This window comes from Pezoporus wallicus, unplaced genomic scaffold (genome assembly GCF_028554395.1).
Source record: "Pezoporus wallicus isolate ANWC-B61680 ecotype Strahan unplaced genomic scaffold, APGP_CSIRO_Pwel_v1 contig_6382, whole genome shotgun sequence".
Taxonomy (NCBI): Eukaryota; Metazoa; Chordata; class Aves; order Psittaciformes; family Psittacidae; genus Pezoporus; species Pezoporus wallicus.
Genome location: NW_026638015.1, coordinates 592,919 through 613,805, shown reverse-complemented (window position 1 = coordinate 613,805; position 20,887 = coordinate 592,919). Strand labels below are relative to the sequence as shown.

Here is a 20,887-nt window from a genome sequence, read left to right as displayed (position 1 = left end):
TTCAATGGATAATGAAAATCAAGCAGGAGCTTTGGAAAGGCCTGAAGAAAGATGCCTACACTTGAAGGACTCTGGTAACACGTACAGTGGTCTCCCAGGGTTGAAGTGGGTTTGGCTTGCAGGAAAGCCTTCCTGCAGTGCCAAAGAGGAAACTTTATGATCTACTGATTGCAGTTAAAATCTCAGACTAGACAGGATGTCCCCAGGACAAACTCTAGACCAGGCAAGTTGAAAGGACTTTTACTATTCTCTGCTACCATTAAAGGCTAACTGACACAATCTGTCTTAAGGCCAGACTGGCTCAAATGAGCCTTCAGGGACTTGGTTTGTTTACTGATACATGGGGGCAAAAATAGGCAAGATCATACAAAAAGGGCAAGATCTGCACCCTCAGGCAATCTTTTAGTAACAGGGCTACAGTCTTGCAAGCCCTACTTCCATTAGCACTGATCAACGCAATGTGAGCTCCCATACCACATAAAACAGCACAGCAGCTGTGAGCTACTCAGCTCTCTCTACTCCAATGTGGGCAGCAAGTTCCTTGTGTTTCTATTACAAGGGAAAAGTCAGTGCTCAGGTATAGATCTTGAAATCATGGCATCAAACCAGAAAAATCCCTTCATGTGCTGTCCATCTGAAATTTCACGATTCAGAAGCCAAAAGGTGTCTCTGAAGATCAAAGGTACCTCTGTAGATTAAGATCTTCAATCTGCTAATGGATATAACCTTTGAAGAGAAAAAAAACATTCAAGAAATCTCACAGAAACAGAAAACCTGTTTTTTTGTTTTGTTTTGTTTTGTTTGGGGGGGAGGAATGCCCTCTGCATTTGTGTAGCACCAAGAAGAGAAAAACAGAGTGCGCTGGTGTCATGCAAACAAAACCTGTATTGTTGTAGTCTCTGTTCTTCTGCTCTGACATTCCTAATCTTGCTCCCAGTGTTTGTTATCAGCACATAGCAACAGCTCCTGGATGAGAGAGGAGGGCACTGTGCTGTGAGATCATCTCAGTCATGCCGCACTGAGACTACAACTACTACTGCTCTCTTCCCAGACACAGTCCTGCTGTATCAGTCAATGCTGAGGCTGCTCCTGCTGCTACTTTATTTAACTCCTTTTCCAAGCAACTGAACCACTGGGAGTCTGCAGGCTGGAGAAGAACAATGTCAGTGGGTTTGCATGTGCCATTCATGCTAGCAAGGACTCAGTCAACTGGTGCTAGAAGACAGGCTGCAGAGTTCACCTTTCTAACTGGCGGAGACCAAGGAGGACAATGGGAAGTGTAGAGCAGAAAAGGGACAAGACAGTGAGCAACAGTTGGAAGGAAAGAGAAAGATGGTTTAGAAACACAGCAAGTTTTATTCTAATTCTTCAGCTAGATTAGCTTGTAACAGAATAATAGCAATGTGTGGGTGAATCTCCAGCCAGCCAAAAGCAGGAGTGAGGTCATCCCCACCTGAGCCTGGGTGCCTCTGACAGAGATCTCATTTCCCTCCAACACCTGCTCCCAAAGCCAGCTTGTCTGTCTCTACAGCACACACACAACAGTGCAGCAGGCCCCTGAATGGGGCCTCTAGTTTACAACAGCCCTGTGGATTAAATTCCTTGACACAAACATCAGAACATGTGTAGATAGGCTGAAGTCTCATGCACCATCACAAATTCCTGCTCAGCTCAGCTGGAAGCCTATGAAATACACACCAGCGCACGGGACTGGTGCTTGTGTACCTCCATGAAAGGAAGCAGCAGATATATCCCTACTACAGGGTTAGCATTCTTTTTTAGTCTGGCACTAGAGGCCAAGCAACTGTACTCTATGGAGCCCCAAAGGCTCACTGATGAGCTAGAGGGAAGAGCAGTGCTCAACTTTTAGTTTTAATTGAACCAACGCAGCTTTAACTGCAGTTCAATTTGGACAGCAGCGCGTAGGAGCCAGGGAAGAATTCAGAGAATCAGCCAAGTGAAGTACTAGCAGATGGATAACACTTTTCTTTTTCACTTGCCTTTCTTACTATAGATTTCATGGGACTCTGATGCTAAAGAAAGGTAACAGAGTGACAAACAGAAAATGAGAACCTTTTCATTATTTAGGCTCTGAACAGCAGTAATATCCTGACCATGTGTCTGGATCCTGTTTCCAAACGTCTTATATGGGTCCCTGAAATAAGTTACATTTCCATGACCCCTCCTCTGAGGTGGCTGGGAATGACAGCATGTATTCAGTAACCCTGCTGTGATTATATATGTGTGTGTGTGTGCATATGACTCCTACTGAGATCTGAACTGACCCCCAACCCCTACACATGCGTATACCTTAATACATTTTCACTATCAGATAGTTAATAATCAACTGCCTCGGCTGGGCTGGAACCAGCAAGCACTATCAGTAAAAACTTCTGTATCACCCTATCAGTGCCCTAAGCCATCTATTTGCTTTAGGCCTTGTCTAGATTAAACTAAAATTTCAAACAGAGTAGCTACCATGTTCTTAACTAACGTACTTGAAAACACTGGCAATCCTTCAGAGGGTCCTACCTTTTCAACGTGATCAACCAGACGAAGCTGGGGTGAAGGGAAACATACTTGAAAGCTGGTAAACAGTATTTGAAATAGAGTTTAAAATCACGGCAGTTAAGAACACATTGGCTAACATTCTTTTATATGCAACTCATCTTCTGGATGCACAGCCAGCAGCAGCATTCTGCACTCTCAGTCCCTGTGTATGCTCAGTCCCCCCAGAGCATACACTCTTCCTCATTGCTAGAAAAACACCCTGTTCTTAACCTGAAAACATGGTATCTCTTTCCCCCAAAATCTTGAAAGCTGAAGGTTCCTGTTCACACCTTTACCCACAGATTTAGTTCTTAAGTCAGATCTTGCAAAGAAAGGATGAGGACCCACCTTGCTGCTTTCTGTGTGAGTTCCATTGGGAAGTCAGGGCAGAGCAGCTGCAGCAGGCAGTGGTATTCCTGTGCTGTCAGCAAATCTGCAGGAAAAGAGAGGTGAGAACATTGTCATTCTTTTACAGGCTGTTCCCTCCCCTTGCTTCCTCTCTAGGAAAAAAAAACCCACATATTCCCTTCTACTCTCAATTCAAGTAGACTAGGTACTAATGACAATATAACTGCTCCCTAGCCCCTCAGAGCTGGGCTCTTCACATGGAGTTTCCAGCAAAGACTATCAGAAAGAGGCCTGATAAAGGGGAAATCCTACTGAAGAGACTCCAGCAGAGAAACTGCGAACAGGTAGGGATTCGGTGTGAAAAAGGGGTGACCAAACCAGGGCAGTTTCAAGTGAGAACACACTTTGGTTTGTCTTGAATATAAAACCATGTGGAAAAAGGAATCATTTCAAAGTTGCTTAAATTTGCTGAAATTCACTGGCATGGTGTCATTCACCACAATCCACCCGAAAACCATCCGCAGAACATCTGGCAGCAGTAACAAAGACAAACAAGGGGTTTGGGTTGTGTATGGAAGGCTGCCGTGTATAAACCACAGACGTTATTACTTTGGCATTTGGTAAGGCAGCTGGATGGTCTCTTTTGGAATAATGTGTACAAATCTGGTCACTGTGTTATAGGAAGCACAGAAGGAAGATCCAAAAAACACAAGAAAACCAATCAAATGATTCATTTTTTAGAGAGCAACTTTGTGAAAGACTGGTACAGAAAGGCCTCTGTGGTTCAGCAGGAGTCTAAAAGAGGTGACTCTTAGCGAAGCTTATAGGATCCCAAGAGAATGGAAACATGCTGATGTCAAAAAGCCCTGCATGATTGTATGTTCACGGTCCAAAAGGCTGCGGACTGGAGTTCAGAAGACCAGCAGAACAGCAGCAATTTTGCACTACTTCTATATACAGAAGAATGCAAAGTATGGAAGAAAGAGCCAAGGGTTGAAGGAGAGCCAAGCAGTAGCCAGGAAGGGGATCCAAAGGGCACAGGCATTAGGACTGAGGTACAGAGTGTGAGTTCTTTTGGCACACACACATCTTGGCCTTCCTTAGGCTCCCATCAAAACAATCAACCTTGTCCCAGATAGAATCATGGAATCATAGAATAGTTAGGGTTGGAAAGGACCTTAAGATCATCCAGTTCCAGCCCCCCTGCCACGAACTGGGACACCTCACACTAAACCATATCACCCAAGGCTCTGCCCAACCTGGCCTTGAACACTGCCAGGGATGGAGCATTCACAACTTCACTGGGCAGCCCATTCCAGTGCCTCACGACCCTCACAGTAAAGAACTTCCTTATATCTAACCTGAACTTCACCTGTTTCAGCTTAAACCCATTGCCCCTTGTCTTGTGACTACAGTCCCTGATAAAGAGTCCCTCCCCAGCATCCTTACCTCCACAACTTCTCACAGCCTGGCAGACCAACAAAAGCGAGGGAAAAGGAAAATGGTACCCCTTTATGTGATGTTCCAAGAGGCAGGTATGCAGTATCAAAGGCACATTTCACTGCAACATCCAACCCAGCCACATTAGTATTTTCAGTGCTGGCTAAAGAAACAGTGCAGGAGGACTGTCACCAAAATTGAGTTACAAACTTTTCCTTTACCTACATTATGGGCCAGGGAAGCAGAGGAAAGAAAGGCGAGAATGACTATTTTTAGTTCAGGAAACCCTATAGCTGAATAACACTGCTGTCAGACTTTGGCATCCATTAGAGACACTCTCTAGACTACTATACTTTGGACTGCTTTTGAGTGGACTTTCCATCTAATGAAGCACCTTAGGTTTAGGGTCATGTTAGGAAAGGTGATTTTGCTCTGTCTGGAAAAGCTAAATCTGCTCTAACTCGAGGAAGTCCCAGCCTGTGCAGAACTACACCAGGGATTTGTGCAACCTATTCTACTGTAGGGATAAATGCATCAGTATCAATCTTCTTCCCGTATTTGAATGCTGAGCTGAGTTAAATTCCTGTGACTGCACTGAAATTACAGATGTCTGGGAGAATATGGAGGGCACTGTAACTTCGTATTGTCATTTCTTACTGAAACACGCATCAGAGGCTGCTCTCTATTGCAGACAGTACTTTGGTCCTTCAGTCAGTGTGTATCTGAGGCTCAGTAATGGTATCGAGTGGAACGGTGGGGTTTCCTCCTGCAGTGTGAGCTAATCAGTTCCTTGAATGTCATCAAGGAAAGTATCACCAAATGTTATGTAAAACTGCAACAGGTTATTATTAAAAAAGTCCCAGTTATGAGGAGCAGGAAGAGGCACATTTTTAATTGAATTTTCAGCTCATTGTTTCTCTTTCGTGGCACTATAGAGGAAAGAAATTTTTCTTCTATGTTATTTTCTTAGATCAACAGTCATTTATGGCAATAGAGATTTGGGCCATTAGCTAAGAAAACTCTCGGTACCTTTCTATGGAAGGTACATGCAAGTTTCATAAAATCATCTTTAACAGGTTCAGCATAAGTAGGTTACAGGAAAACAGAGAAGTTGGGCATGAAAAGGCTCTTCTGAAACAGGCACTTTCTCCTAATTGAGGAAGACAACAGCATGGACCTCTTACCACTACTCTTCAAGGATTTCTAAATGGAGCTGTGAATAATGCTGGGAATTAAAGCTCCGATCTTTGCCTAAGGAACCTACATGTTGGTCTGAAGGAGTCACAGCATTTGGAGGCTTTATGCAAAACTCAATTTACATTTCTTGTTTAAGTACAAATTCCTGTTTATGCATCCCTAAACCTCTTGTTTTCCATTATTTTTTCCTTTCATTTGTCAGCAGATGATTGTAACTCTTCATACTGCATCTTATCCAATGTATTGAACTGACAACTACAGTGAAACCTTTTTAAGTGTATTGCACCCTTCATATCCCTCCTTCCCTATCCCATTCATATCTGTTGCTCTGCTTTGATCTCCTTCAGATTTTCACAGTGTGGTGTCCAGCAGTGTACAAAGCATCCCCCGTGCATTCATAACAGACAGGCTCAAGGAGGATAATCTGCCCACTTGCAGCAGCAAAGCCAATTTTCATTAATTCTGAATCTTGGTCTCCTCTTTGCTCCCCCTGAAGGTGAAAGACTTTAAGGGTATTTTTGACGACGAGGCTTCCTGAGAAGGTTGTTCATGGCCTCTACAAGCATTACTTTTGAGGCATGGAGATCTTCCTCGCTAGAAATGACATACTCCTAAAACCTATAATAATTTACATTGTCTTTTTCCCCTCCCTCTTCATACCCAGCCAAAGCATCATCCCTATTCCTCCATCACATAACAACAAAACAACATAGAGCAAAAGCAGGAGTCTGCTCAAAAAGACTGGCAAAGGGTGGCAAAGACCCTCTCTAACCAGCACCTGAAATCACAGAATCAACCAGGTCAGAAAAGATCTTTAAGATCATCAAGTCCAACCATTACCCTAGCACTACCAAGATCACCACTAAAACATGTCACGGAGGGATCAGAGGGTGAAGTTAAAAGCAAGTGGAATTAATTGCAGTTTCACTCTTTGAGCAAATGGTTTGTTTAGATGAGAGCTGCACACAAAGCTGAAGTGGTGCAGAGAAGTCTTTTCTCTAAAGGAAGAAACCCTTTGCTTCTTTTGCCTGGAGAAACAGCACCAACTTAGTCCTTGAAGACTCTTTTAGGACATAACGCAGCTCAGCCCCAGGCGCCTGACCGATAAATCCTATCAGTTCCTCAGACTACAGATGGGTACCTATTACACAGGAAGGGGGTTCACCACAGACCTTAGGAGGTGCCCACAGTTTGCCATGATGACTGTTTTCCTATTCCCCACTGCAAGGTCAGTGAAGACCGTGCAAAAATTTGCATTTGCCCATGCACCCTATTGCCTGCCAAGAGCTGCTTGGAATAAACAAGGGCACTTCTGGTGCACGACCACATTGCTCCTTCCTGTCTCCAGGCCACAGCTGAGTAAATAGTGTTCAACGCTGCCTGATCAAGAAAGAAAGAGAAGGAGGAAGGTACCAGTCAGAATGAGTGAAAACTGCAGTCCACAACTGCTACTTTGGTTGCTACCACAAATTACCGTATCTCAAGTTCCAGTAACAAATGAAGCAAATCACGGAGAGTTTAAATCTGACCCCGCAGCACAGGGCAGGGAGCTGTATGCACTCCACCACGCTCTTGCAGTGGAACAAACTTGGTCATACCACACGCTTGAGGATGGAGAGAGATTGCAGTCTGCATGTTAACCATGTTCATTTACAGTTGAACATAACACTTTTGCTACTGCAAAGCAAGTAATAACAAATTCCAAAGTGGTTTTAAAACAGCAGTTCACTAAGAAGAAGAAAAGTGGTATGGGTAGAGTTGTACGGGAAGTACTTTATCTGTTCATTCATATCTGTTACACAGCTCTTCAAACTCCTGCCCATCCTGTTCTGCTGCTGCTACTGTGCCACTAGCAAAATCCTGACTCTTCCCTACAAATCTTACTGTCTGTTGAGTAGCTTATAGTCTTTTAGTGCCTGAGGCAAACTTGTCCTCATGTTTCAGGCATAGTCCATAGGAAACAAACATCACTTTCTGTATAAAATGGCTTATCTTTGAAAAACATGAAGGCAACTGCTTGTATTTTCCTGACTTTTAATAAAACACATTCTGCTGTTACCAGCTTAATTTCTGGCTTATATGTGTCTGACAGATGGCACCTGACCCAAAGTGATGCAAACTCAAGGAATGTTAAATGATGTGTTTATGCTGCTCTCAGTGTTGTGAGTGAAGCACAGACACACCTGAGCTTTCTGTACACTTTCATCCTGACAGCAGCCTAGCCACAGGAGCCTGGAGCGCAGTGAAGGCTGTAAAATCTACCCAGGAAGTCAATAAATATTTAGGACTTAGCCTGAATTGCAGCCATTGCTGCTGTAGCTAGGCTGCTTTTGGCACAAGAAGCAGCTATCTACAATGCTGTCACAACACTGTGACAGCTTTAAGTATGCCCAAAGCAGTAGGAGAATATTTACTGCATTTGGTGTATGAAATCTGCTCCAAAAAGTCACATTAGTCACTTCCCAGAAACTCAAAGATTGCCTGATGAATATACATTAAAGTTCCCTATTCCCATCATCTTTTATGTACAACCGCTATCCAAACAGGCTGGAGCCCTGGGCAGTGTAGCTTTCCCCTTTGGGTTATGGTAGGACACAGAGTTTCCACAGGTTGCTTTTCTACCACAGTCATGAAGTCATTCAAGAGCCATAAAGCTATCGAGCTGTAAATCAGTCTCTTGGAAATATAACAGAGAACAGACCAATAAATAACTATTTCTTCTAAGTGTTGGGGGAGTCTTTCCTGGCCTTTAGATTTTAATGTTTCTGGTGTAAGTAAGTATCACGTCCTTAGGATTCTCTCTGTATCCATGCAAGTTTGTAGACAAGAAGAAAATCAAACTAAAGCCCTAAAAATTAGTCTGGATGTTCTTATTCTATCTATAGGAGCTGTGATTTTACCAAATAACCCAAATACAAACATGAGGTTTGATACTACTGCAGCTTCACAATTCACATCTGGCTAAGAGCCCGTGCTCTGCACAAGGCTTGTTCCCCAGATACCTATAGCCTAATTTCCTCCATATACCTAGTGCTAATAACAACCAGAAAACCAGGACTTCTAGGAAAATTAATCCATGTGTAGGACCTACCTAGCAACATACAGCTGCGTAAAACCCCCATTTCTTCCTCAGAACACTTTCTAGTCTAAAAAAATAAAAAGTTTTCTTTCTTTTCAATGAATAATTCACAATTTTTTTCATTTTATGAGCTATTATGAAAAGATCTGTTGCTGTTAGTTGCGAGAATGATCGTTTAGATATGAATTTCCAACAAAATAAAAGCATTTAAGGGATTATTCTTTGACGAATTCTCTTTCTCCACTGAGAAGAAGAGATATAAAATAAGCAGGAACCAGATCCAGAATGTGCATCTGTCTAATTTTAACAACTGATTCTCCTTATTCTTCAAGCAAACCAACAGCTCACGTGATTATCCTCACAATTTGAGATGGAAGGTTACATAAAGCTAAACTAAACAATACAGAATAAGCACTGACACACTTTTCCTTATGTTGTGTAAGTGTGTTCACGGAAGATGTGTGCAGCAGGATTCATCCTGCTCTTGAAGCTCCCACAATCATTAGAAAATAGTCCTCAAAGCATAGGAAAATCAGAAGGAAACTGAGAGACCCACCTATTATTTCTAAGCAACAGGGAAATGCACTAGAAGGCAAATGTTCCTGCCAGGTCAGCTAAAAAGCAACTTCATGTTTTAAAAGAAGGTTTTCTAGTGAATAGTTTAAAGAGGGTAATGGTCAAATCATGGATCAGCATAGGAATCTGTGCTTTACACAGAGTCCCGGGCATAGGTAGCTTTAAAAGACTATGTGGCTTTGTACCAACATCTGGCTTAATCTCATTAGACACAACCCCCCCCATTTCTTAGTTTTAATAAGTGGATGCATTAGCTCTACCTTCCTGATGGTGAAGCTCAACAAGCAGCGAGGCCAATCTAAAACCTTACTTTGCTGAACGGGGTAGGTCTCACCCCTCTCTCTTCTTTCCTTCTGCCTTCACTTGCTGCTGGCCATGTGGTTCTATTACCCCTTGCACTCAGCAGGCCCCTTGCTGAGAAACTTCAGCTTTTTCCCTGGGCTAGTGAATGGGGCTGACTCTCAGGAATACCTGATGAAAGCTCATGCAAAGCCAGCTGTGGCAGAGCATAGCCAGGTGGAGGAGAGGAGCAGCAGAGAAAAACTATTAGACAGGCTCAGGTAATTCCCAACTTAAAATGTTTTAATCCTTAAAGTCCAGGATGTATGCAAGGCATTGCCACAGGATTAATGATCCTCCTAATGAAAAGCAGGTTCAGCTTTACTGGCTGTACTTGCACCATACCAGCTAAGGTGGTTTGTGAGCACCGTGTTATCAGACACACTCTTAAGGCAGAACTTTTGGCATCCTTACTATCCCAAGCATGCAGGTAACATCAGGTTATTCACAAACCCCATTTACTCTTTCCACTGATACCATTTAGGTCCTCCCAGAAGGCATCCCAGGGCATCCTCAAGGGAAGGAATCCATTAGACTTTGTGCGTAACACAACAGCAAAACCAGAGAGGTAACTGAAGAATGCAGGGTTGCTGGAGTCTGGCTCTGTGTGTGGAGTTGTCTTCCAGGAGGGTACCTGCACCCTGGATTGCCTCTCCTCTCCTACAGGAGCACCAGCAAAATCCTGCCAGAAGTAAGGTTGCTGCTGCAGGTAAGGAATCTTCACAAACAAGATGTTTTGCACCCTACAAAAGGAGCATGGCTGCAAACAGGAGGCTTAGATAGGTGACTCTTGTTCACAACAGGTACAAAGACCCAGCTTATGATGTGAAAAAGCAAAGAGTGGCAGAGATTTATGAGATTTGCCTGGTTCAACCTGTGTCAGACTCAGGACAAATATAGCGGAGAGCTAAGCAGACTGACCTAAAAAGATCTGTTGGGGGAGTGCTGCAAGAGAGAAGAGTTAAGGGGGATTAGCACTGGGTTGAGCAGAAAGCCAGTTTTGAGGCACTCAGGTAAAAAGGAAAAGATTCTTCTGATGTGAAGACTGAACTCGTTTGTTGAAGGGAATCTGGACAGCTTGTATGAATGGTAAATTCACTGAAAAGTGGGGTTGTTGTGGGCAAAGCTCCAGCAGCATTGTATTTTAAGTGAGCTGAAGGGTTTCTACAGAGTAAAATCACAGAATGGTTGCAGGTGGAAGGGACCATCAGAGGTCATCTACTCTAACCTCCTTGCTCAAGCAAGGTCACCTAGAGCACATTAGTCAGGTTTGTGTCCTATTCCAATGCTCAGTCACCCTCAGAGTAAAGAAGTTCTTCCTCATGTTGAAGCGGAGCTTCCATGGTTTAGTTTATGTCCGTTGCCTCTTGTCTTACTGCCTGTCATCACCAAGAAGAGTCTGGCCCCATCCTCTTTGACACCCTCCCTCCAGTTACTTAAATACATTGATCAGATTCCCCCTGAGCCTTCTCTTCTCCAGGCTGAGCAGACCCAGAGAAAACCCCCTAGTTGATGTGAGTGTTTTTCTGCCCTTTGATCTTGAGCCCTTTTATCAATAAACCACTCACTTAGATTAACAAAAACAACAAAAAAAGAATTTATACAGAACTGCTCCAATTCTATCTCCAAAATCCAGAATCTTGCTGTTTATATAAACTTTAATAATTCTCTAGTCCCTTTCAAATTCCCCATAATTACCCTTTCAGTATCAAACGTTTCATGTGGCAGCATTACTTCAGCTTTGAGTGAATGTTACTCAGGGCAGGATAAGCTGTGCCAAAGGCACAGTCCAAGGCTATCATCTGGCATGCTTATGTGGCTAGCATGGCACATCCACAAACTGAACAACTTAAACTTTCATTAGCAACATAAAAAGAAGTGCTCAGCTCTCATGGCTGTAAAGAAAACATTTCAATAGTGGAAGAGTTTAACTGATGCAGTGTGGGATTCCTGAATCCACACACAGCCTGAAACGCAACTCAAGTCTGAACTTTCCACCTACTTTGGGAACCTTAATGCTATACCTAATGCAACACTAAAGACAATGTTAACTCTTTAAGTTCTTGTTTTAACTACAGAATGGGACTTTGAATGAAGTTGGAGCTTAAAGAGTTCAGAGATCCTGAAGTGCAAGAACAACAAGAAAGGAGAAGCAGCCACAACTTGTCAGTATTTCCAGAAGTACAAAAAGAAGGTAGAAGATGACAAACAAAAGAGCCTGGTTTAAATTTTCCAGTATATTATTGACTACAGCAACCAAATAGTGGCTTAAACTTTATTTCCTACATGGACAACCAGTTTTCCTCATGCAGTTTTCTTTAATGCTCACAACAATAACCTTGTGCATATTCTGAAGCACATATAATCCTAAAGATATGCTCAGCTCATTGAGTATGATCCAAAAGGACATTTAGCCTTCTTCAAAGCACACAGGCCTGAAGCAAACAAAGCACCTAGTTTCGTAGACTACAGTATGAAAATGTATGACTTCCCCTCATGTTTCAGGGGCATTAAAAAGCCATGCAAGAAATGTTAAGAATGTCCTAGCATCTGAAGTATGATTATAGACATGCTGCATGTTCTTGGGTAACTATAAGCCTGTGGAACAGCAGAGATCACCCCTCTGTGAAAACTCAGTCTGTAGGTAGTTACAAGGAAATGACATTAGATAGTAAGAGGTACTTTAATCTACCGAATACAGGCATAGCAAACCCAAACCAACACCAGACTGGCTCTTAAGATAGATAGACTAGAAAACTAGAAATATTGCATCGTTTCAGAGTGAGAGTAATTTATAACTGAAGTGCTGTGACATTTGATGTTCTTTGTGTGTCAATTCTGAAATGATTTTTTTCCTTTCACTGTAATGTCACTAAAGATGTAACCAGCAGATTTTCCAAGCAATAGGTGAACTAATGAATTTAGACTGCTTCTATGTTGTTTGATGCTTGATTTTTCCTCACTATGAGTTTTCAGTCACTCACTGAGAAAATAATAAATCTAGTGTCAGAACTAATTGGTGTTGTAAACAATAAGGAGCAAACATTCCTGTTGGAGTTCTGGCCATCTGGGGGGCAGACTGTTCAACCACTTGAAACGGGACCCACAGCAATTTCAGAGTGAAGTACAGGAATGCCGGCAACACTTCACTGGAGGGGACCATCAACATTTCCCCAAGCTCTCAAACAGCAGCAATAATCTTTAGACAAGATGTGGCTCAGCCTCTAGTCAAGAAAAAAAGTTGTCATTAAGCTTAAGATCTTCAAAACAACTAAAGAATTCATAGCTACACATCACGAGATGGGCAGAGTAAATGGGCAGGTGGTATGCAGCTGCATCTCATGCAATACAGGACCCTACACACGACTCCTCCTCCCTCAGATACGTACTAGGTCTAGTGACAATAATGGGACTATGGCCAGGGAGAGGCACACAGTCTTCAGTTACTGTATGGTATTTCCTTTCTGCTTTGGGAGCCCCAGGAAATACAGTTGTCTGGCAGACAGCTCATCTCTGTCATGCTCACGGGGTCAGGGAGCAGAAGCAGTGACATTGGCCTAAAAAGAAAAGGAGGTTGAGGAGGACATACAGTGAACTATGAAAACGCTCTAGGTTGCTGTAGCAATCTCAGATCAAAGATCTCCTTTACTTTCAGTTTCTTTCTAGCCTGACCTTTCCAGGGAACACCAATGAAAGGCTGCAGTGAACCAGTTCCAGTACAATCAGGTATTTTCAAATAACTTGAATCTCCTGAGTGTTTCAGGCTTCAACGTGGCATGGAAAAGCATGAAGTGAACTTTTTCAGTCATCCATTTTCTCAGAACAATCAATGAAATGAAAACATTCTGGACTTCTGACTTTTAACCATTGGTTAGGAAGAGGCTTTCAAGGAACTGTGCAGTTGTTACAAACACCCCATGGAAGAGAGACAAAACATTTCAGCATCATTTAGATCATAATCAAGGATAGCCTTGTGTGTCTCCCCCGGTCCCTGCTCCACATTAGGTCTTATATAATCCACTGCAAAGTTAACTTTCCCACCTTCACCAACTGCTGACATCACAACAGGCACTGAGACACTTCTCTGAAACATGTCCATCATGAGCCCAGCCATGAAAGAGACAAGCTCAGACTTGTGAAGAAGGGAGAATCCCACATGCCACCAAAAGTGACACCAGAATGCAATGACGCAAAGCAATCAACTCACTGGGTTTGAAACCCAAGAAGCTGGTTGTGATCCACAAAGAACACCTTTCCCTGCGCACTTGTGTCACCTGGAACAATGTGACCACCCGACTACACATGAATCTTCCAAGAACTGAAACCCATTCACAGTCCTGACCATTCTTTGACTTTACTGCACAGTGTAGCTCTATATAGGTCTATATACAGGCTCTGTAGTACAATCCCAAGCACCCAGGCTGTTGGCCAGTTTTCTCCAGTTTTCTTTCACAAATTAGAATGCCGAAAAAACAAGCCAGTCTGAAAGGCAAGGACATTGTTTTCAGGAGCCTCTGAGTCAACACGGAAAGCCTCTATTCATAAAAATAAGTATTGCAGCATCTGGACCTCTGCTTGGGCACTGTTGTTCACTCCTGCAAAATGCTCTCAAACACACCGATACTGAGTCTCTTTTCTAAGTGTAAAAACTTCAGAAGCAAATGAACCTCAAACCAAACAAAATCAATGAGAGAACAGGCTGGAGGAAGGTAATCTGGTTAATGACAAGACTGAAGAAGTCATCATTAGTTATTTAGAAGGAAATGCAGTGGAGCATGTAAGCTCCACAGAGAATGTTTGGAGCCCATTATAATATCAATGAGCTAGATTAATGATTATAAATGACCACCACTACAGAACTGGTTTGAATGCAGAACAGAATGAATGCACTCAGAGAAACCTGAAACAAGGCATCCAACTACCCCTTAGCTTTTGGCTAAGGTTCTATAACTCTTGATTTTAACTCTTGCAATACCCCAGTGAGCTGTGTGCTCTAAAAAAAGAAGCCTTTAAAAGACTGAGAGAGAAGGAAATAAGTTCATTTTCTCTGTATCTCACATGGAGAAATAGATGTTTAATATGAATTTAATACAGATGTTAACTTCTAAATAACGAAACTATTCTTTTTGGTTTACATTCTTTAAGCTTCCACCCAGCAAGTTCTAAACAATCCAGATGTCCATTAATCCTTGAAGTTTCTCGTGAACATCATGCATCTCTGTCAAACTTTAACTGAAAATGCCACCTGTTTTACAGCTAAATACACTTCCATGGGCCATCGACCATGAACCACAAGTTAAGCATATTTTGCTGGAGGAAAGATCAGGCAAATGCCCTAAATCCTGCAGCATTATGCCCTAACACTGATGGTATGCATATATTATGGTAATCAGGGAAGTGTAAGAACCAAGACAAAGGAGCGACTCTTGTTGCGGAAAGAAAAAGAACACTTTCTTGTTGCTACACAGGGCTTTCTAGAGGGGAAAAAAAGGCCATCTACTGGAGGACAAATGTAGAGATGAATCCATACTGTAATCCTGGCTTGTGGGAAGTGGAACTAGATAGAGTTCAGTTGTTTAATCTTTTTCAGCATTATAATGAGGTCATGCTCTGCAGGGCCTTTGTAAGGATGTTTATGGCAGAGCAATAAAAAGGAGTATCACTTACCTGGTTAGTGGTGGGATGATAGCGTGGTGAGCAAACGATTTTGACCAGATATGATATGCAAATGATTTCTCATCAAGGAAGCATGATCAGTGTTCTGTGGATGGATTGCTGCTGTGATGCAGGCTACTGAGAAGATGACGCAAAGAAGAAACAAAACATAACCTCTAAAAGATGTAGGACGGCCCTTACTTGGAATAAAGAATGGCAAGAATCCTAAAATCCCAAATAGAGGTACTGCTGCCTAACCCAGTCAATGACAACAGTAAGATGGGCCATCCATAGTAACACTGCATTAACCTCTACCAGCAGCTGGGGCCTTGGTGACGTTGTTCTAACACAACTGTACTCTTTGTGGTTTCACTTACATTTCTTCGTCTCCTATGCAACGATATCCTGACTGTTCAGCAAAAAACCCCGTCATGGAAATGTAAGTATGACAAATCCTCAGAGTGGGAGTCAAGATGAAAGCTGCTCTTTAAGCATCTCCAGCCATTGAAGGCTTACAAAACACATGTTCCTTTTATTTGCTGCAACATTTGCCCTTCTTTCCCCATTCGATATTGAGACTTACGGAGCAAGTCTGAAACTCAGATGGTGCAAATCATACAGCAATATAGCTTGAAGAAGTACTTAAATGTAATGGATTTCAGCATATGTTCTTGACTCAAAGGAAATGTGCTGGATCTTTCAAAGCAGAGCTTAAAAGCCAGGGTCCTATTTGCTCCATGCAATTATAAATGTTTCTTAATGCTGCCCTGTTGGGAAAAAAATTGCTTCCTGGTGTTTCTGGCAGAAGAACTGTACCTAAATTCACTACATGAGATGTAGCTGCATTTTACTAGTACTCTATGTGAAATGGATGCTAAAAGGAGGGATAATACATAAATGTATTAATGCATATTCCTCCCACTTCCACACCACGTTTAAAGGTAACATCCACCCTTGCATTTGTCTTTCACATGAATTATCTCCTGTCTGGATCTGTTTCAGGCTTTGCTGTTCCAAGTCCCCACCTACATGCAGGATGAAGGGCTCTGAAACTAGTAGTTCTAGCTCTTAAGAGACTCAAAATTAAATTATTAACATATGGGGATCCCAAAGGAAAGCAGAAAACATCCCATCTCCAAAAAAAGTTTGAATACTTCATTTGGAGCACTGTGTACAGTTGTGGTGTCCTCAACATAACAAGGAGATGGAGCTGTTGAAGCAAGCCCAGAGCAGGCCACAAGGATGATCAGGGGACTGGAGCACCTCCTGCATGAAGACAGGCTGAGAAAGTCAGGGCTGTTCAGCCTGGAGAAGAGAAGGCTGCGTGGAGACCTCATAGCAGCCTTCCAGTATCTGAAGGGGGCCTATAAGGATGCTGGAGAGGGACTCTTCATTAGGGACTGTAGTGATAGGACAAGGCGTAACGGCTTCAAACTTAAACAGGGGAAGTTCAGGTTAGATATAAGGAATAAATTCTTTACTGTGAGGGTGGTGAGGCACTGAAATGGGTTGCCCAAAGAAGCTGTGGCTGCTCCATCCCTGGCAGTGTTCAAGGCCAGGCTGGACGGGGCTTGGAGCAACCTGCTCTAGTGGAAGGTTTCCTGCCTGTGGCAGGGGGTTGGAACTGGATGATCTTAAGGTCCTTTCCAACCCAAACCGTTCTGTGATTCTATGTTCACCAGAAAAATATAAATTATAAGAAAAAGCTCCTCACTTATTAGAGAAACACAGAAGTGACTCTTTGGACTTGAAAACCTGGGTCTACGTGCCAAAACAAGACTTCACTTACCAGCTCCTGGAATTGGAAACTCTGACAGGTAGAATAGGGGCCTTGAGGATCCATGCTGGTGGGCAACAAACAATGCTCAAGTTCAAGGTTTCCAAATTATCTCCAATAACGGGATGTGTTTGGAAAGTCACTTTGCATGACATGTTTATCAAGGGAGAAAACAAATCTCACTATTTACTTTTGCTCTTTCCTTTTAGGAGGATGTTTTCTGGGGTTTGGTAAAGAGCAAACAGATGAGTGCTGCAAAGGGAAATAGACTGAGAGCCTTTATGTGTACATCTCATTTTCACTTGCAGCTTTGTATACACAGCTGTGACCAGAACAGACTTTTGCTGAATGAAGGACACAGAGTTCTGCACCCACTGCCACAGTTCAAGGAAGAGCATCATTACTTGCTTTGCAGTTAATGTTTGAAGTAACAAATCAGTGAATTATCTGGGGATTTAATGAGCTTTTCTTCAGATTTCCTTTGCTTTTTGAACTGCTGTCTCTATGACTAAGGTCTTTCCATGAAAACAGTGTACATTTGAAAGCTTTTCAGTGCTAGACAGATCAGGTTCTAATTTCAATGTCTGAGTAAGAATGTTAACTATTCCATGTGTTAAAAGGAAGCAATGAAAATACTTTATGTTATACCTATTAGGAAACCAAAAGAAAACCATACAACTGCTACAAGTCTCTGGTTAGCAGGACTATGTGGAGATGCAGGAGTGAGGTTTGTGGCTGCAATAATGTGCTAAACAGGAATAAGGGCAGAGTAGTTTTGACGAGATAAAAGTTGTGCTCTATAAAAGAAGTATAATTTATTACTCACCTTTCCAGTATCTCAATTTTTCTAAGTGTGAATACAGCACTTAAAAAGGTGAGCAACAAAACCAACATTAGTATTTAATGACAATGATGTATCAGCAAATGGCTATATTTGACTTAAAATGTCCAAAAGATAGAAGGAAAACAATTCTTGAACACGGGTGAAATTAAAGCAGGTGAAATAGTATCTAGAATTATTAAGCAGAAAGATAAAAGCACATAGGAAGTCAGGAATTCAGTCACAATTTCTCCCCTGCTTGGGAATACAGGAGAATACAGTGGTCTAATGATTCATGTTTGCGGCATTTTATAATAGGTTAAAGTTGATATGTAACATTATAAATGGAGATCTATAATCCTTTTTTGGCCTGCAAGCATTAATGGGAATAGAAAACATGGCATGAGTGAACAATCTAGAGAACTGAACAGTTACAAACAGACCGAACAAAGATGATACTATCCCGACAAATCTGATACAGCAGTTACAAGACTTGCATGTTTCAGGTAGAAAAGATACTACTACTTCCCTATATAGAGACTGAAAACAAACAAACAAAACCCTAAACCCCAAAGGACCAGCACTCTCATTTCCCCAAAAGAGGTTAGGATCACTTAGAGAAAGAGGATGGTTTCTTCTTAGGGAAAGCCCAGTGATCTGTGATACAGAGGCAAACTAAGACAGAGAAATGAAATGTGGAAGTGGCTGGAGGAACTCTGCACGATTCCCAGGTGGAAGACGATAGTGTACCTTACCAAAATTATTGCATCCTGCATCAGGTCTGAGGCTGAAGAATAACTACTGTCACACAAAGGAAGTTCAATGGTTTGTCCAGCCTGGTAACTGTGACACTGCTAATTCCCACTGTGCATCAAGTGCTCCTGGTATGTGACACACGACAGAGGTCATCCAATTTCTTATGTGGAATTGCAGTGCTGAATGTGCAGCTTCGCCTTTCTTGCTCTTAACATTAGCTAGAGCTGAAGTAGAACCTATAAGGCAAAGCAACTTACTTCCTCTTATTTACATAAGACAGGTACAATCTCATCCTGTTCTCTTAAGTTACATCCCTCAGACTTTTCACTTTCAAAGCAGAAGGCCTTGGGTCAAGAGAGACTCTTCTATTACAGAATGTCAAGGGAATTAAGGTACCTAATTAATCAGAGACCCGGAGATATGCTATTGCCCCTTCAGTACAGAATATCCACGGGACAGAGTCATGCATTGAGTCAGCAATGCAGCACTAGCTAGATCCTTCAGTTATGGGCCTGGTTGCAAAATCATGTTGAACGTTTTCCTCCTTAATTTGGGCAGATTATCACTGAAAGCCTAATTGTGCATTATTGCTAACTGAGCGGATGAGAAACAAATGAACAGAATCCCCAATGAAGAGATCTGAGAGCACTGCAAAGCAGTCTCTAGTGTTCTAAACAAAACCTCTCTTCATTAAACTGGTTAATATTTAAATTTTTAAACTGTGAGGGCTTATGTGTTTCTATTTCTAGGGTTTTCCTTGTCTGTTCCAAGACAGATCATCCTGTGAAATTGGAGCCCAACATCAGCTGTACAGAAGGAAGGTCTTTAAGTGATAGTACATGATACCACATTTAACAGCGTTCCTGTGCCAGTCTGCATAATGAGTGGGGGATGAAAAGCAATCGTTTTTCTTCATGTACAGCTCAGTGAGGACAGTTCCAAGCCTGCCCCACAAAACTCCTTTAATAATGCAATCCAGAGCCTTTGATTTGAGGAACACGCAGAAGAATAAACAACCTATTAATCTAAATTTTCTCGTTTGCCTGAAAGTACAAAGAGGCAATGAACAAACCTCTTGGCTACATTAAGTGTACTGAAATGCAAAACTGCTTCTTTTCTCACCCTACAGTTACTCAGGAAAAAGGAGGGGGGAGAAGAGGGAAGGGAGAGAACAGGCAAGGGAAGCAGAAATGGTTTTAATATAAATTGCTCAGTCAAAACATCGGGCACAATGAATTCTGAAGAAGGCTTTCAAGTATTGCCACACGAAGGCACTTTAATACAAGTGGATATGCTCAGAAGATGAATGCAAGAGATAGCATTACTTAGCAAAGAGTAAGAATCCTCAGGCTAACCAGCCCTCAATTGAGCTGGTACTGTCAAGATGAAGGAACCACTGGCAGTAGCTTGATTGATGTTTGCAGTGGTTTTGTTTGTTTTGGGAAGCTTCAATACAAAATACAGGTGAACACCTTGATTAATGTTAGTCTCCTGCCTGTCTGCAGTGGTGTGCTTTGCTCTGTTATTCTAATGTACTTGCAGTCAGCAGAGGTGTTTTCATTATCCATCCACAGATTTTAGCATCTGAAACAGAATTGCTCTAGAAGCACTCTCAGTCTGACTCAGCCACAGTCTGCTGTGCCCCAGCACCACCAGTGTGGTTGGAGGATATGTTTAGGCATTTGGCTAAACAATTTTGGCAAAGGTTCTTGGTTCCCCTACAGCCTTTTTCACAGCTTAAGAAGGGCAGAGAAATATTCAAGTTGCTTGTCAAAGCAGCTTCACTACATCTATGGTTTGGGTCAAACACGCACAGTTTCAGTCAAGCTCTCCTCTGTATGTATAGCAAATTATAATGTACCTCAGAAAGTTATTAAAAAGAAAAAAAGCTTCTTCACTGGCTGTAATATAAGCAGAACCACCATAAACTGAGAAAAGGGTATGACCTCTACCATAGAAGAATAAGTATCTGTGGGTTAAGCACTCATAATACTTTTTGTATTGGAAGTTCAGGAAGAAGCTCGAAATACCAGCAATGAAGGGTATTTTCAGTCAATGTTCTTTCAGCCAATATACTCATCATCTTTCCGCTTTGGCTCCCACTCTTTGGCACACAGTTAAAGCCAGACAAGACAAATTCAGCAAGCTGCTGATGGCTTATTCTGCATTTGTAAACAAGAGACCTGAAGTTATATATAAATTGTTTCCTGAGGAAGAGAAGTTTTATGGTGCTAAGAGCAAGTTTGGCTTGCTAGGCCCTTTATATCGCCACCAAGCAGAACTGTAACACAAACATAGATATTACACTGGCTTATCTACTGCAAAGGGCAGTCCTACTCTCCTCCCTATC

The 20,887-nt window shown here is 42.2% G+C and overlaps 1 protein-coding gene across 2 annotated transcripts in view; it reads right to left on the bottom strand.

The window, feature by feature from the left end:
- Nucleotides 1–20,887, bottom strand: part of CSTPP1 (centriolar satellite-associated tubulin polyglutamylase complex regulator 1) — an 84,544-nt gene that overhangs the window by 12,140 nt on the left and 51,517 nt on the right. For both annotated transcript variants that reach the window (XM_057408855.1, XM_057408856.1), the window contains exon 4: nt 2,899–2,983. In XM_057408855.1, coding sequence (XP_057264838.1) covers nt 2,899–2,983 — 85 coding nt within the window. The remainder of the gene's footprint in view (nt 1–2,898; nt 2,984–20,887) is intronic.